The sequence below is a fragment of the Pantherophis guttatus genome, chromosome 1 (assembly GCF_059756535.1).
Source record: "Pantherophis guttatus breed Tessera chromosome 1, ASM5975653v1, whole genome shotgun sequence".
Lineage (NCBI taxonomy): Eukaryota > Metazoa > Chordata > Lepidosauria > Squamata > Colubridae > Pantherophis > Pantherophis guttatus.
Genome location: NC_142063.1, coordinates 6,589,319 through 6,606,631, shown reverse-complemented (window position 1 = coordinate 6,606,631; position 17,313 = coordinate 6,589,319). Strand labels below are relative to the sequence as shown.

The 17,313-nt window shown below is 42.3% G+C and overlaps 1 protein-coding gene across 1 annotated transcript in view; it reads left to right on the top strand.

Moving 5' to 3' along the window:
- LOC132710553 (vomeronasal type-2 receptor 26-like) overlaps positions 1–12,643 on the top strand; it is a 72,141-nt gene extending 59,498 nt beyond the window's left edge. Inside the window, exons 5-8 of the mRNA XM_087888584.1 lie at positions 1–134; positions 1,027–1,245; positions 10,792–10,921; positions 11,739–12,643. The exon at positions 1–134 is cut by the window's left edge and continues 703 nt beyond it. Of these exons, the coding sequence (XP_087744710.1) occupies positions 1–134; positions 1,027–1,245; positions 10,792–10,921; positions 11,739–12,643 (1,388 nt within the window). The remainder of the gene's footprint in view (positions 135–1,026; positions 1,246–10,791; positions 10,922–11,738) is intronic.
- The last annotated feature ends 4,670 nt before the right edge of the window (positions 12,644–17,313 follow it).

Below are 17,313 nucleotides of genomic sequence, written 5' to 3'. Positions count from 1 at the left end.
TGACAGGGGAAAGCTACAATATTTACAATGCAATTTATGCTCTGGCACATGCATTACATGCAACGTATGGTTCAGGACCACAATCAGCCCTGATGAGGCTTGGAAAGAGGATCTCAAAAGTCTGGTCATGGCAGGTAATTTCTGTGACTTTTTTATACAGTACAAAGATCTTTCGATAGGAAAGTTCCCATATGCATGTCTTCAATCACTGATTCAATGTCCATATGCCACCATTTCAGTACAGATAAAAGCAGCAATTATTTATGAACTATAATACAAATTAAGTCTATGGTTTTGTTAAAAAGGGGCAGAGGGGAGAAAAGATCCATAGAGGAAACATTTTCCTCTACTGTAAAACCCTGAAAAGTGTTTCTTGGGTTTCCGGGAGTGGACATTCCAGAACAAAATGACAATATGTGTGCATTTGCATAAGATGCTTCAAGAGGTTACTTGAAGTCCTTTTGTTGTTGTTAGTTGTGAAGTCATGTCAGACCCATCGTGACCCCATGGACAACGTTCCTCCAGGCCTTCCTGTCCTCTACCATCCCCCGGAGTCCATTTAAGCTCATGCCTACTGTGTCAGTGACTCCATCCAGCCACCTCGTTCTCTGTCGTCTCCTTCTTCTTTTGCCCTCAATCGTTCCCAGCATTAGTCTCTTCTCCAGTGAGTCCTTCCTTCTCATTAGTTGGCCAAAGTATTTGAGTTTCATCTTCAGGATCTGGCCTTCCAAAGAGCAGTCAGTGTTGACTTCCTCTAGGATTGGTTTGACCACGTTGCAGTCCAAGAGACTTGCAGGAGTCTTCTCCAGCACCATAGTTCAAAGGCCTCAATTCTTTGGCACTCAGCCTTCCTTATGGTCCAACTTTCACAGCCATACATTGCAACTGGGAAAACCATAGCCTTGACTATACACACTTTTGTTGGTAGGACTCTGCTAGAACTCTCTGAGCACAGTTGAAGCCCTGATACTTCATGTGTAGCGTTCAGCCAATTCTTCCAATTGCTGAAGATTTCTTTTCTTTCAGATTCTTCACTATCTGAGGACTCTTCAGTTTAACAACAGTGCTGGAGATGAAATCTCCTTCTCAGAAAATCGATTGGGTTCTGCTAATTTTGATCTTCTCAACTGGGTTTTCCTCCTGAATAAATCCTTTGTGCCCATCAAAATTGGGAAAATAGATCCTACGGCTCCCCCAGGCAAGGATTTCACCCTAGACTCTGATGCGATTGTCTGGGCCACAAAGGTGAGCAGGAAGGAAATGTTGTAAGTTCAAGAAAGATCCATTCCCTTCTAGGGATGCAGAACATCCTTCTAACTTGAAAAATGATCAATTGAGTCATAAAATATGGCAGGGATTTATTTATTTATTTATTTTATTTATTTTATTAAATTTCTATACCGCCCTTCTCCCGAAGGACTCAGGGCGGTGAACAGCCAGAAGATAAAACACAGGAAATACAAAATCTAAAATAAATTAAAACAAATTAAATAATTTAGGCTGAATTTTAAAATACCCCCATAATTAAACAGATTAAAAAAATTATGTTTAAAATTTAAATTTAAAAGAGGAGATGATTTAGGCATGTTACACATTTGAGGTCTGATTTGTGTCAAGCCACAAATCTATTTATTTGTTTATGTATTTATGTATGTATTTATTTATTTATTTAATATAGCTTATATGCCGCCCTATCTCCATAGGACTCAGGGTGGCTCACAACAATTAAAACAAACCAATAAAAACAAAAAATGCAAACATAAACAAATATTAAAACCTGTTAAAATAATCGAAAACTCCCTCAGTCCAGGCTAGGTGCCGCGAACAGCCATGTTTTTAATTCGCAGCGGAAAGTGCGAAGGTCAGGAGTCAGCCGGAGCCCCAGGGGGAGTTGATTCCAAAGGGTGGGCATGCCCACAGAGAAAGATCTACCCCTGGGGGCTGCCAGCCGACATTGTCTAGCTGATGGTACCTGGAGCAGGCCCTCCCTGTGGGAACGCACCAGGTGATGGGAAGCTGTTGCTGGTTGCAGATGGTCCGCCAAGTATCCTGGGCCTAAGCCATGTAGAGCTTTATAGGTCATTACCAGCACCTTGAATCTCACCCGGAGGGCAACTGGCAACCAATGCAAGCCGCGCAGGAGAGGGAGTATCAGGATTCTCCCATCACAACCTGAGCGGCTGCATTCTGTTCCAGCTGAAGCCTCTGAATGGTCCTCAAGGGCAGCCCATGTAGAGAGCATTACAGTAGTCAATACGGGAGGTGACTAGCGCATGAGTAACTGTGCGTAGGGCATCTCAGTCCAAATAGGGGCGCAACTGGCACACCAGATGAATCTGGGCATATGCCCCCCTGGTCACGGTTGTTATATGATCTTCTAGACTCAACTGTGAATCCAGGAGGACACCCAAGTTGCATGAGTATAGGGGGGTAAAACTTCACCCCCTATAGCCAGTGATGGAACCTCTCCTTCGGACCGAGATGCCGTTATCCACAGCCACTCAGTCTTTTTTTTTTTATTGCAAAAGTTTTACAATTACATTTTCACCCCTTTCCCCCCCCCCCAAACTTCCCAACCTCCCTAACCCTCCCTAACCCTCCCCTCCCCCCAGACTTCCCTATAATATACTCATACTCATAAAGAACCCTAATATAACACTTATATATAAACTTGAACCCCTCCCTCCCCTGTATAATTTTTCTCTTTACCTCATTACATTAAAAAATTTCCAATACATTATTTTCAAATAAAAGCTATTTGATACTTTCTAGTTTGATATTTGTTCTGAATGTATTCTATCCACCTTTTCCATTCCCACTCATAAGTCTCTTGTGAACAGTCTTTTAAATATGCTGAAATCTTCGCCATCTCTGCAAAACTAGCCATCTTCAAAGTCCATTCCTCAATAGTGGGCAAAGCTTCATTCTTCCAATATTTACCTATCAACAATCTTGCTGCTGTTATCATATACAATATCAATTTTGTTTCACCCAATGTAAAACCCTTAACTATACCCAATAAAAACAGTTGTGGAGAAAATTGAATTTTTTTCTTCAAAACATTCTGCATGACCCACCAAATTTTTATCCAAAAAGCCTTAACTTTCCTACAGGTCCACCAAACATGATAAAACGTAGCATCCAAACATTCACATCTCCAACATTTTGGCTGAACATTAGGGTACATACATGACAACTTTTTGGGATCTAAATGCCATCTATAAAACATTTTGTAGAAATTTTCCCTCAGATTCTGCGACTGTGTAAATTTAAAATTCTGAACCCAATTTTTTTCCCATGTTTCCAGCATCACTGGTTCTTCAAAATTCTGTGCCCACTTAATCATACAGTCTTTAACTAATTCGGTTTCTGAATCTCTTTCTAGCAAAACATTATAAAGCCTTTTGATATGCATTGGACCTTTCTCTCTTATATGTCTAACCAATTCTTCCTCATGCAACATAATACCAGTTTTTTGGTCCTCTTTCCATCTCAATTGTAATTGATTATATTGTAGCCAAGTTAAATTAATCCCTTCGTCCAACAGTGTCTGCAATGTCTTCAGCTGCCATCTGCCCGCATCTGTAAAAAGAACCTCTTTATATAAAACCCCCCCGAGTGACATTATATTTGTATTCCACAAAGTATGACCAAGATCCAGCCATAGCGGTATTTTATAATCCCATTTGAGTCGGTGCTTCTTCCAAACTCTCATCAAAGAATCTCTAAGTATATGACTTTTAAATACTTTATCTACTTTGTCGTCGTAAAATAAGTAAGCATGACATCCAAATTCAAGATCAAAACTTTCTGCATTCAATATTCCAGTCTTTTTCCTTCCAAACCAATCACTTGTTAAAGTTAAAGCTGCTGCATCATAATATAACTGTAGGTTTGGGAGTTTAAGGCCTCCTCTTTCTGGAACATCTTGCATAATTTTCAATTTTACTCTCGGCTTCTTCTCGTTCCAGACAAACTTATTCACTCCAGATTGCCAAACTTTCAATTGTTTATCACTTTTAAGCACCGGAATCATTTGAAACAAAAAAAGAAATCTTGGCAAAATATTCATCTTAACTGCTGCTATTCTTCCAAGTAGAGACAGCTGCAGTTTTTTCCAAGTCTCCATGTCTTTCTGCACCTCTCGCCACAACACCTCATAGTTATTTTGAAACAATTTCATGTTTGATTCTGCAACCTGAACTCCTAGATATTTTACCTTAGGTACAGTCTCAAAACCTGCCCTCCTTTCAAGCTCATGTTTACGATCTTGTGTCATGTTTTTAGCTATCATTTTAGTCTTTTTTGGATTCAGTCTAAAACCTGAAACTTTACCATAGTCTTGTATAATGTCCTTCATCAAGATTATTGATTCCATTGGTTGTGATAGGGTAACAACCAGATCATCTGCAAATGCCTTTATTCTGTAGTCCTCTTGCCTAATCATTATACCTTTCAAGATATTAGAGTCCCGTATTGTATTTAGCAAGACTTCTAGTGTTAGAATAAATAAAAGTGGGGACAATGGACATCCCTGTCTTGTTCCTTTTTCAATTTTAAACTCTGTTGTCAAACTTCCATTAATAATGATCTGTGCCTTTTGCTCTTGGTAAATTGCTGAAATCGCCTGTATAAATTGATCCCCAAAATCCATCTTTTTTAAAGTCTTTAGTAGAAAATTCCAATCCATTCTATCAAAGGCCTTCTCTGCATCCAAAAAGACCAGCACTGCAGGAATCTGTTTATTCTTCTCAAGATATTCCAATAAATCTATTACTTGCCTTACATTATCCTTCATGTGTCTGCCCTCGATAAATCCCGCTTGATCATCATGAATCACCTTTTGGATTACTGGCATCAACCTGTTGGCTAATACTTTCGCATAGATTTTATAATCTGTATTCAAAAGAGATATTGGTCTATAGTTCTCTGGTTTTTTAGGACCGACTTGTTCTTTTGGTATCAAAGATATATAAGCAGTTGTCCATGATGGGGGTATTTTACCCCCTTGTTGAATATTGCAAAATAAATCTCTGAGTTGTCCCACCATTTCAGCTTGCAAAGTTTTATAATACACTGCGGTCAAACCATCCGTGACAGGAGCTTTGGCTGTTTTTAATTGTTTAATTGCTACTATTATCTCCTCCTCTGTTATAGGATAATTCATTCTTTCCTTTTGTTGGTCAGTAATTTTTATAACTTTTTTATCATCTAGGTATTTTTCTATAAGTCCATTCTGCACATCCTCTTTAGCATATAATTTAGTATAATAATCCACAAAAGCTTCTTTAATTAATTTTTGTTGGAAAATTTCTTTCCCTCCAATATCAATACTATCAATAGTCCGTATACTCTGTTTTTTCCTCAATGTATAGGCCAACCATCTGCCCGGTTTATTAGCGTTACAAAATGTATTATGCTTCGCATATTGTAAGTTTGTTGCTACTTGTTCCGCCATAAGCATTTGGAATTGATCTTTCAAGAGTTTTATAGCACCGCATATTCTTTCATCTGTTGGGTTTTTAATAAGTAACTGTTCTTTATTCTTTATTTCTATTTCCAGTTCAGATCTTTTCTTTTGTCGGAACAGTCTATGTTTAGAGTTCATGTAGATAAGTACCCCTCTCATATAAGCTTTACTTGCATCCCACACAATTTCAATTGGGGTACCTTTATTCAAATTTATTTCAAAAAATTCTTTCAAATGCTTTTTAAGTTCTGTTATATTTTTTTCATATCTAAACAAATTCTCATTTAATCTCCAAGAACGTCTCTCAACCTTGTCCATCTAACAGCCACTCAGTCTTGGCAGGGTTGAGCCAAAGCTTGTTCCTCCCCATCCAGATCTGCACCGCTTCCAGGCACCGGAACATCACGTTGAGGGCATCCCTGGGTTGGTTTGGGGTGGATATAAAAAGCTGAGTATCGTCAGCATACTGATGGTACCTCACCCCGAAACCACGGATGATCTCCCCCAGCGGTTTCATATAAATGTTGAACAGAAGGGGCGAGAGAACCGACCCCTGGGGCACCCCACAAGTGAGGGGCCTCATGGTCAATCTCTGCCCCTCTGCCAACACCGTTTGTGTCCGCCCCAAGAGGTAGGAGGAGAACCACTGTAAAACAGTGCCTCCCATTCCCAACCCCTCGAGGCGCCACAGCAAGATATCATGGTCGATGGTATTGAAAGCTGCCAAAAGATCCAACAGGACCAGAACAGAGGAATAATCTCTGTCCCGAGCCCTCCAGAGATCATCCACCAGTGCGACCAATGCCGTCTCCATGCTGTACCCAGGCCTGAATCCCTATCGGTGTGGATCGAGGTAATCCGCTTCATTCAGGGCCATCGGGAGCTGATGTGCCACCACACTTTCAACAATCTTCACAAGGAAGCGAAGGTTGGAGACCGGACGGAAATTATTCAAGACAGCTGGATCCAAGGTTGGCTTCTTGAGGAGGGGCCTCACCACCGCCTCCTTCAAGGCGGCAGGAAAGCTTCCCTCCTCCAAGGAGGCAGTTATCACCGCCTGGATCCAGCCGCGTGTCACCTCCCTCACTGAATAAACCAGCCAGGAGGGGCACGGGTCCAGTACACATGTGGCCGCACTCAGCTTCCCCATGATCCTGTCCACTTCCTCTGGGGTAACAGGATCGAACTCTTCCCAAAGCACAAGACCCACCTCCTCCTCACTGTCTGACTCTGTCCAGTCAGAGTCCAAGCCATCCCGAATCTGAGCGATCTTGTCCAGCAGGTGCTGGCTAAACTCCTTGGCTCACCCTCGCAGAGGGTCTTCCCTCACCCTCTGATTCAAGAGGGAGCAGGACACCCTAAACAGGGCAGCCGGGAGATTCTCTGTGGACGCGATGACATCGGAGAAATAGCGATGCTTTACCGTCACCAACTCCACCAGGTAGGCCCGTGTGGCCAACCTTAGCGGTGACTGGTCAGATTCAGAACAACTGGCTCTCCAATGGTTCTCTAGGCCTCTCCTACATCGCTTCATCCCCCGGAGCTCCTCGGTAAACCAAGGGCCCAGCCGGGATCTGCGTCGTGTCAGAGGCCACAAAGGCATGACCCAGTCGAGGGCCTCGGCAGCGGCCCCATCCCAGGCATCCACCAGGGTCATGACTGGGGCGTGGGAGAGAGAGAGAGAGGCATCATCCCAAGCTCCGTCTGGAACCTCTCCGGGTCCATCAGGTGCCTGGAGCGGAACCAGAGAATCGGCTCCGCCTCCCAGCGAGGAGGGGTGGCATACTGGAAGCCCTGCCAGAGGAGATAGTGATCAGTCCATGACAGGGGATAAATAGCCGATAATCCCCCACCGAACTCCACCCGCCACTGCTCCAAGACAAAAACAAGATCAGGTGTGTGGCTCCCCTCATGTGTCGAGCCCTGAATAATCTGAGTCAGGTCCATAACTGCCATGGAAGCCATGAACTCCCAGGCTACCCCCGACGCCCCTCCCAGGGACCGCAAATTGAAGTCCCCCAGAACAATAAATCTGGGAAACTCCACCACCAGCCACGATAGGGCATCGAGTAGGCCGGGCAGGGCTGTTGATATGCAGCTGGGAGACAGGTACGCAATCAACAAGCCCAACTGCCCATGCAGGCCCCACTTCATGAGGAGGGTCTCACACCTGTTTATTTTAGGGGCAGTGACCTCCTGCAGACTAAGGGTCTCCCTGATAACAACTGCCACCCTCCCTCCCCTCCCCCGGGCCCTTGGCTTGTGTAGTACCCAGAAACCTGGTGGGCAAAGTTCTGTCAAAGGGACACCTCCCTCCAGGCCCAGCCAGGTTTCCATGATGTGAATGGTTGGGCTTGGGAAGAATGTCTGCTTGAAACCCAGGACACAGTTAAAAGATGGGTTGCCACAAAGAAGAGGAGGTCAAGCTATTCTCCAAAGCATCTGAACGCAGGACAAGACGCAATGAATGGAAACTAATCAAAGAGAAGCAACCTAGTAATAAGGAGAATTTTCCTGACAGTTAGAACAATTAATCATTTGCATCCAGAAGTTGTAAATGCTCTAACACTGGAAGTTTTTCAGAAGAGATTAGACAACCATTTGTCTGAAATGGTATAGGGTTTCCTGCCTAAACAGGGGGTTGGACTAGAAGACCTCCAAGGTCCTTTCCAACTCTTTTTTTTAAAATATATGTTTTATTTGTAATTTTCATTTAACATCCATACATATTTTGAAGACAGTATATTGACTGAATCAATATATTTTTTACACAATGCTAGCAATAATAATACAATTAGGTATACATAATCCTAGTCTTCCAACTTCTGATCTTAATCTCCACATTGTACTTATAAGCTTCAATTACATTTCTTCATGCAGTATGTTTGTTATCCCCTGTTAAATCACTCGTATTTTAATATTTTAGAAATTACTCAATATTCCACCATAAATCTAATATCCCAATTGCTTAAAAACACCAATAAGACCAATCATTAACAAAATTTAATCAATCACAGGATTATATCTCCAATCCCCTAAAATTGTAAGTTTCAATACATTTTTATACATTGATAATAATAATAATAATAATAATAATAATAATAATAATAATAATAATAATAATAATAATAATAATAATAATAATAATAATAATAATAATAATTTTATTTCTATACCGCCCTTCTCCCGAAGGACTCAGGGCGGTGTACAGCCAATTTAAAAACACAGGACACAACAATTATTAAAAATTAAAATAATTAAATAGATTTGGCCGATTTAAAACCCCAAAAATTTTAAATACCCCAATTTAAAATTATTATGTTGATAGCCCTGCCTGGCGGAACAACAGGGTCTTGAGTGCACAGCGAAATACACGGAGGTCGGAGGTCTTACGTATTTCCGGGGGCAGTTCATTCCACAGGGCTGGGGCTCCCACACAGAAGGCCCTCCCCCTGGGTGTCGCCAGCCGGCATAACTTGGCTGATGGCACCCTGAGGAGAGTGGCACCCTGAGGAGACCCTCTCTCTCTCTTATTTGTGCTAAACAATTGTCACTTTCACTTAAATTCCCACATTGTACTGCTCTTTTTCCTCCGGTAGATGGCTCCCCTACTCCCAATTCCAACATTAAACAGCGTCAAACAGCTGATTGTCAAACAGATCGAGGGGGATTAAAAATAAAAATTAAAAGGCAATTTCTCCCAATAATCACTTTTCAAGTAATTGTTGAATCCTTACCAAGCTTTCTATGTTTTAAAACTCTCTTTAAACATTTCTTTCACCTCTGGATCTTTAATATTTCTCCCTGTATCCAATAGCCACTTTCTTGCTATTTGGAGATTATTTTTTGGAATTTTTAACTTGGGTTAGATCTCTAGCATAAAAAAACCTGGGTTGTCTCATCCAGTTTCAAAGCTCTGTCCCCGCACTGCTCCAGCACAAATCTTATTGTCCTGGTTATCACAGCTTGTGACTTGCCAAAATGTCCATCATCCTTGCTGCTGTTCAGGAGAGCTTTCTTCTAATGAGGAAATTGTGATTTTCCTTGTGGTTGATGAAGCACCTCTCCTTTCTTCACCACCCTCTGTTCTGTCCCTGTCCCCACACACACACAAACAGCCAGCCAGGGGTTAAAGAATTACTTGGCACACACAAGGTTCGTTATCAGGAACTTGGCAGCAATACGATAACCGTCTGCCAAGTGCTTTACTTCAAGAAGAGGGAGTTTTCCTCCACCAGATAATCACCAACAAATACACACAGTTTTCAAAAACAGTCCAGCTCAAACAGAAACCTTCAGCAGATTCAGGCGTTGTACAAAGTGACTAGCCAGAAGTTAGCTTTGTCCGTCACAGAGTCTAAATGGCCACCACACTCTCTTATATAGCCTCTGGGGCGTGGTCCAGTGACTCAGCTTAATCCCTGGCACGCCTCCTCATCTGCTACAAACGTTTATCTCGCCTTCGTTGGCGTGGATCCAGGAATGACTTATCACCCTCATCGCTGTCATCGGAGACACATGGCTCCTGGTCAATCTCCTCTCCCTCGGCAGACACCTGAGGCATTGCCAGAGAGGAGGGGCCTGGAGAGGGAGGCCTGGCCGGCTCCTCTCCTTCATGTTTGGAGCCTTCTTCCTCCAATAAGATGGGCTCGGGGGTCAGAGCCACAACACCCTCCCAGGGCGGCTCAGACCCCATAGGGGCTCCCAGCAGCAGTTGCCAGCTGGTTATCATGGAGTTCGGTAGACCTCGACTATATTCCAGGTGGTCGGTGATGCCAACCAGAAATCCCAGATCCCTTCCAACTCTGTTGTTCTAGAAACAAGATGAAACAATAAGTTCCCTAGACCATTTTCGTCCAGTTAGATCATCATGACTCTTTGTTTTAGAAATGCTATAGCTCAATGTCACAAGATTTCTTTTGTAGGTCCCACTTCCAATCTCCAGCATCTATTTCTGAGTCACAAGTGCCACTGGCCTTAATTACCAGGAGCTGCTCCTGGTTTCTGGTAGACAGAGTTGAACTATTTCATTTCAAGAACATAGACATAATAATATGGAATGGACATAGGAATTAGGAAACCAATCATGGAGAATATTTGTAGCTCAGGATTGACATGAGGGGTCCTTGGTGCTCTTGCTTGTTTTCTTACCCAAACTAGCTAACATCTAGCACTGATGGTGTCACCTAATTTGGTTCATGAAACATCTAAAAGAAAACAAGGAAGCTCAGACAGCACTAAAGACCCCTCAATTTGGAAAGTAATTAATGAAGCATGTTCATTGCTTAGGTCATCTCAATAATTTCTCTTTTCTCTTTCAGACCATCCCCTTTGCCAGGTGTGGCCTGAAGAGGTGCCATGCAGGAGAGAGGAGAAAAGTTCCAGAGGGAGAGCCGGTTTGCTGCTACCATTGTGAGGGTTGTCCCGAAGGGACATTTTCTAATCAGACAGGTAGAGCAGACTTCAGATGGGGACCTTCCATGATCAAGGAAGCCATTTCATTATCCAAATTAGGTAATATCTGAAAGAAAACAACCAGGCTCAGAGAGCACCAAGGACTACATAGCACCAAGGACTACACAGTCCTCCTCCTCCTCCTCTTCCTCCTCCTCCTCCTCCTCTTCCTCCTCCTCCTCCTCCTCCTCCTCCTCCTCCTCCTCCTCCTCTTCACCCCACTCCCTTCTATCACTGATATTGTTGTCTAGTTTGGGTAATCAAACATTTGCAAGAAAACAACCAAGCTTAGAGAGCACCAATGACTGCTCAATCTCTATGTCTACCTAGGTTGGTGAATCTATCCCAGCAGGAAACCTCTGAGAAGATTGGAAGTACAAAGCAGAGAGTTCAAGTCTGTGATAGTCAAGAGATAATATACACAAAACAGCAGCATTCCTCCCTAACAATCTATCAATGTTCTGGCGGTTCCAGTAGAAAAAAAAAATTGGGGGGGGGGGACAATTGGTAGTGTCAGATTAAAAGCCACAGAAATTGTGGAAATTCCCAATGGCCAGAGAGAGACTTTTCTCCCAGCAAACTGACCACAAAGCTGGAGCTGAACAAATCCTTGTCTCTATCTCTACCTATCCCAAGGATCACCATGAGCAAAGGATGATTAGCCCCATAAATTGTAAAGTGGGTCCTTTCATCACCCCTTTTGTGAGTTGGCCAGAAGAGAAAGAGGAAAGTCATATCTTGGGAAGGACTGTGGGAAGGATAATGCTCATGGCAGATGCCCCTGAAATCCTTAGACAAAGGTTCTTGATTTCAGATGCTGCTCACTGTGATCCCTGCCCAGAACACCAATATCCCAACAAGGACAAGGACCAATGCATTGCCAAGAAGATCCACTTCCTTGCCTATCAAGACACCCTGGGATACACTTTAGTTTCTCTCGCTCTTTTTCTCTCTGTGACCACATCTGCAGTTCTGAGAATTTTCTATAAACATCATGACACACCGATTGTTAAGGCCAACAACAGAGAACTCACCTACATCCTCCTGGTCTCCCTCCTGCTCTGCTTCCTCTGCTCCTTCCTCTTCATTGGTCAACCAGGGAAGCTCACCTGTCTCTTCCAACAATCTGCCTTTGCCATTCTCTTTGCCCTTGCAGTTTCTGCTGTGTTGGCAAAAACTGTCATGGTGGTTCTTGCCTTCATGGCCACCAAGCCAGGGAACAAGACAAGGAAACTCTTAGGAAAACCACTGACCTACTCCATTGTCTTAGGCTGTCCTGTGGTCCAAGCAGTTCTTTGTGTCACCTGGATGGGAACTTCTCCTCCATTTCCCAACATGGATTTCCACTCCTTATTTGGAGAGTCAATCTTGGAATGTAAGCAAGGCTCAGTTTTAATGTTTTACATTGTCCTCGCCTACCTAGGTTTTTTGGCCCTTGTCAGTTTCACAGTGGCATTTCTGGTGAGGAAATTGCCTGACAGCTTTAATGAAGCCAAGTTCATTACTTTCAGAATGCTGGTCTTTTGCTGTGTTTGGATCACTTTCCTCCCTACCTATCTGAGCACCAAAGGGAAGTTCATGGTGGCCGTGGAGATCTTCTCCATTTTGGCCTCAGGAGCTGCTCTCTTGGCTTGTATCTTTTTCCCAAAATGCTACATTATTCTATTGAGGCCCGATCTCAACTGTAGAGAAAATATAATAAGAACCAAGAATATCTAATGGTAGCGAATGGAAGGATTCATATTCGTTGAAGATAAAACTGGTCATTTGCATTCTTTTGGCAAGTTCTTGAGGCTATTTGGAGGTTGAACCAATTGGCTGCAGCCAAGAAAGCTCCACAAACATTTGCATTACTCAGGTGACCCTGAGGACACAGATAAACCTCCAGGTGGGCTTAAAGACTCATTAAAAGAATGCAAGTGACCAGTTGTTAGCAAGGAATACAAATCCTTCCATTCGCCACCATCCAGTCAGAGCTGAAGAAGCTTCTTGGATGAGAAGTGAAATGTCTTCACAGGAAAAAACAGTTGCCTCTTTTAAAAAGCAGCTTTGGGACAATCGTAGCATAGATTTACTCATGCAGGAGCTGGCACTCTCTACAATGGAGCTCTGTGTGTGCATGCATGCTTGATGGCCACCTGTGTGAATCATCCCCTCCTGTCCTCTCTGCCAGTCTGGAAATATTGGGGAACATGTAGTAGAATATAAAATGAGAATGAACCCCCTCCTTTTAGCACTGATGATGTCATCTAGTTTGGTAATGAAACGTCTGTCAGAAAACAAGGAATCTCAGAGAGCACCAAGAATCCATCCCTTCAATCCCGAGCTACTATTCCTCTGTCGAAACTCCCTCTTGTCTGCAGGGTCTCAGTGACATATCAGTCAAATATCCCACTTCATCTTCATTCTCAAGTCCACCTCTGTGGATTACAAGAAGAGACACAAACATGTTTTTCCCTTTCTGGTATGAAAACGGATCTGGTAATAATTGGGTAGGACGATTGCTTTTCTTTGCAATTATCAGTAGAACCATAACTCTTAATGTATCCCCTGTGGATTTCTACACACAAGATAACACCTGCTTTAAAGTACACGCCTGGAATTCTCCCGATGGGACAGGACATGACACGTCACCTTGTCTTGCAAAGAGCTCACTCCTGGGTTGGATGAGACTCAGATGGCCTTAGCTTTGTCTTCAGTCACAGCTCAAACACTTATAAGGGGAAGGATGGTTGGTATAAATTTGCTACAAGGCCATCCAGGTGGAATGACCTGCCTCTGTTGTGCAAAAGCTGTGATGGGATTTCAAGTGCTACCTGCAATTTACCTTCTGCACAAACCTAGATTTCTGATCTTGGAGGGAAGGTAAGAAGAATGACTGGGTTGCCTCTGCTCCTGCTGGTCTTCTGGCTCTTGCTTCCAACTTCTGCTAAGAGGAGGCAAAGTGTATGTGTGTTGACAAGGTCTCTGCAGATTCTGGAGGACTATTACAGGCCTGGAGATCTCATTATTGGTGGGAATTTGCCCCTGGCAGCCATTTTTTTATACAACAACAGCCTTCACTTTCATAAAGACCCATTCCAGGATCGTTTACCAATTCTGTAAGTTTCACCTGGAGGCAAAAGATATAGAATGAATGGTTTCTTTCTTTGTGATTCAGGACCTCCTTTTAGAAATACTCATCCTGATGAGGTTTGCAGTGCTGTAGAGTAAGTCTTTGCACTTTTCTTCAATAAAGAACCAAGCGCATAAAAGAAGATAGAATTCTTAATCTTTCCAGAATTTCACCGGATGAAAGGGATGAAGCATAAAAAGTGATGAGGGACAAGACATTAGAAATTGTTTTTTTTTTTAATTTTTATTGAAAATTATTAAAAAATACAGAAAAAAAATATAATAATATGGATAGAATTGCAGAGAGTAATATAATACATATAGAGTTTTAAAGTATCAATTTTTGCCTGGAGAAAGTACAAACTTCCATTAAGCTAACTCATCAAAAGAAAGGAAGGTTTAACCAGAAAAAAAAAATTCTCAATCATCATGCAGTACTCCTGGAAATATTTACCCACGTTCACATTAAGGTTAATATTTTCGTTCTTCTTAAGATTTCTTTTTTTGCAGCCAAGCATACCATCTGTCCCAATTCCTATATAACCCCGATTCTTGTCTATCTCGCAAAAGTCCAGTAAGCTTGTCTGCTTCTGCACAGTCCATGATCTTTGCAATTAACGTAGCCTCCGATGGGATATTTTTAGATTTCCATTCTTGCGCGAACGAGATCCTGGCTGCAATGATGATGTGGAGAGCGAGATACCAATTAGATTTGTTTAAATTCTCTGGTTTCATGCCTAGTAAAAACGTTTCCGGGTTCAAATCTATTCTACATCCTATGATTTCTAAAATCCATTTTTGAATTCTAGCCCAATATTCTTTTGCTCGGGGACAGGTCCACCAACTATGAAAGTAAGTTCCCATAGCGGCGTTGCATTTCCAGCAAACCGGAGAGGTCCCCGGAAACATCTTCGATAATCTAGCCGGGGGCAGGTGCCATCTATATAGCATTTTGTATATATTTTCCTTATAGGAAACTGACATTGTTAATTTTAAGGTTGTCCCAGATTTCTTCCCATTTTTCAAGTTCAATCGAGTATCCCAAATTTCTCCCCCAGGCAATCATTGAGTCTTTGATGACCTCCTCTCCAATCCAGTCCATTAAGAGGAATTGATAGAGTTTGGACAATACCTTCTCATCCTTCTCCAACAAGATCTTATCAAGTTCCTGTAGAGAATTATAGATTCCTCCTTTATTTTTATCCTGAGCTGTCCTAGATTGGATCTGATTGTATGACCACCAATCTAGCTCATAGCCTAATTCCCCCAGCATATTTCGAGATTTTACTTTGCCTGAAGGATCCAACAGAGCTTGGTAGATTAGTGGTTTATTTCTGTTGTAAAGAGTCGGGTGTGTCATTGCCTCTAAAGGGGAAAGCCAAATCGGAGTCATCAGGTAAAATTTATTTCTTATTCGATCCCATATGGTCATCAAAACCTTTCGAATAAAGTGGTCCATAAAATATTTATGTTTTTTGGGCCTTTCCTGACTCAGATAATAGTGCCACCCCTGTTGCAAATTGTGACCTTCCAAGCTAAGGATTCTCCTCCTCCTCAAGGCAATCCAGTCTCTGATCCAAGTTAAGACAGCTGCCTGATGATAAAGCTCCCATTTAGGTAGGCCAAATCCTCCCCTGGAAGGGGATTCTTGAAGCATTTTCAATTTAATCCTTGGTTTTTTATTCTGCCATACAAATCTACGTATACACTGATCTAAAGAATGAAAAAAAATTGTATCTACTAAAACTGGGGCTGTCTGAAAGAGAAAAATCCATTTAGGCAGGATATACGTCTTAACTACTGCAATTCTACCTAATAATGATAGCTGTAAACTTTTCCATCCTTCCAACATTTCTTTAGTTTGACTAAGTAGTTTTTGGTAGTTGTCTTCTTTAATGGTCGAGCATTTAGAAATTGTGATGGTCTACTTATTAATTTGGATAGAAAGTCATGGTGGAAAAGTCAAATAAAAAATCCTTATCCATTATGAGATACGAGTCATTGGATACAAAAGGATTGGCAAATAAATATCCTAAATGAAATAAAATAATAAAAAATACAAAAGAAAAACTCTGTTTTGGAATCAGTAAGTGCTCATGAACAATGGCCTTTGGGAAATCTACACTCTGACACGTACTGGAGTTTTGTGCTCAGCAATGGTTACTTGTCCTGAAGAAACTTCTCCAAGAGGGAACAAAATTGATAACCTACTAGAGGAAAAATTGGGAAATATTACAATCAGTGGAGCAAAGTGAGGAAGGGAGGGATGATAGAGGAGTATTAAAAGGTCTGTGATTGGGATGGACAGTTTAATCAAGGAAGATCCTTAAAAAAAAACCCAATGAAACTTGGGAGTTGCTCTAAAGAACAACACAAAAGACAAACTCCAACTGCATATATGAAATTTCCTGTAATTGTTCCTCAATGTTTTTCTAACCATAGAGTCAGGCCCAAGAAATACCAGCAGTTCCTGGCCTTGGTCTTTGCAGTCTCAGAGGTCAACAAGGACATGGTTCTCCTCCCCAACATCACCCTTGGCTTCCACATCTATGACAATCACCAGATTGAGAGGCAGATTTCCTTAATCAGCCTCTCCCTGCTCTCCACAAGAGGCCAAACAATTCCAGGTTACAAATGTGACCAGCAGAACACTCTGCTGTCCATCATTGGAGGTCTCAGCTCCCAATCCTCAAGGCAGATGGCCTCCATCTTCAGCATGTTCAAGGTCCCACAGGTAAGGGGGCCTCTTTAGATTCTGTTATGGAGTAGACAAAGATCAGAAGCACACACAGAAGCCAAAGATAAACTAAATTTTATTTGGGGGGGGGCACATAATGAGCGTTTGATTCTTAGTTAATGCTTCATGAAAGGGTAGCCATTCTTTTAGTTCCATTTATTCTCTACATCAGGTTGATGGTTTCTTCTCTTGTCTTCTGACATACCACAACCAGTCAAGATGAGTAACTGGTGGCACTTCCTAAGAAGGGAAGAACCTTAAAGCTGCCACTCAAGGCGAGTCAGCTTGACTGGTGGAGCAAAAGCCACAGAATGGTGACTCCTAAAGTTGCCATAATACTTTACTTTGTCTTTGAAAGAAGATTCTCACTTTCTCCAGCTCGGTGTTGGCTTTGAGTTCTCTCAGGGAGAGAGAAGAGTTTATTCTTCCTTCTTCAGGATTAATCCCAAGGAATCTTCTCAGTATGTGGGTTTAGTCCAGCTGCTCCTGTATTTCCAGTGGAACTGGGTTGGGCTTGTGGCCCCAGAAAGTGACAATG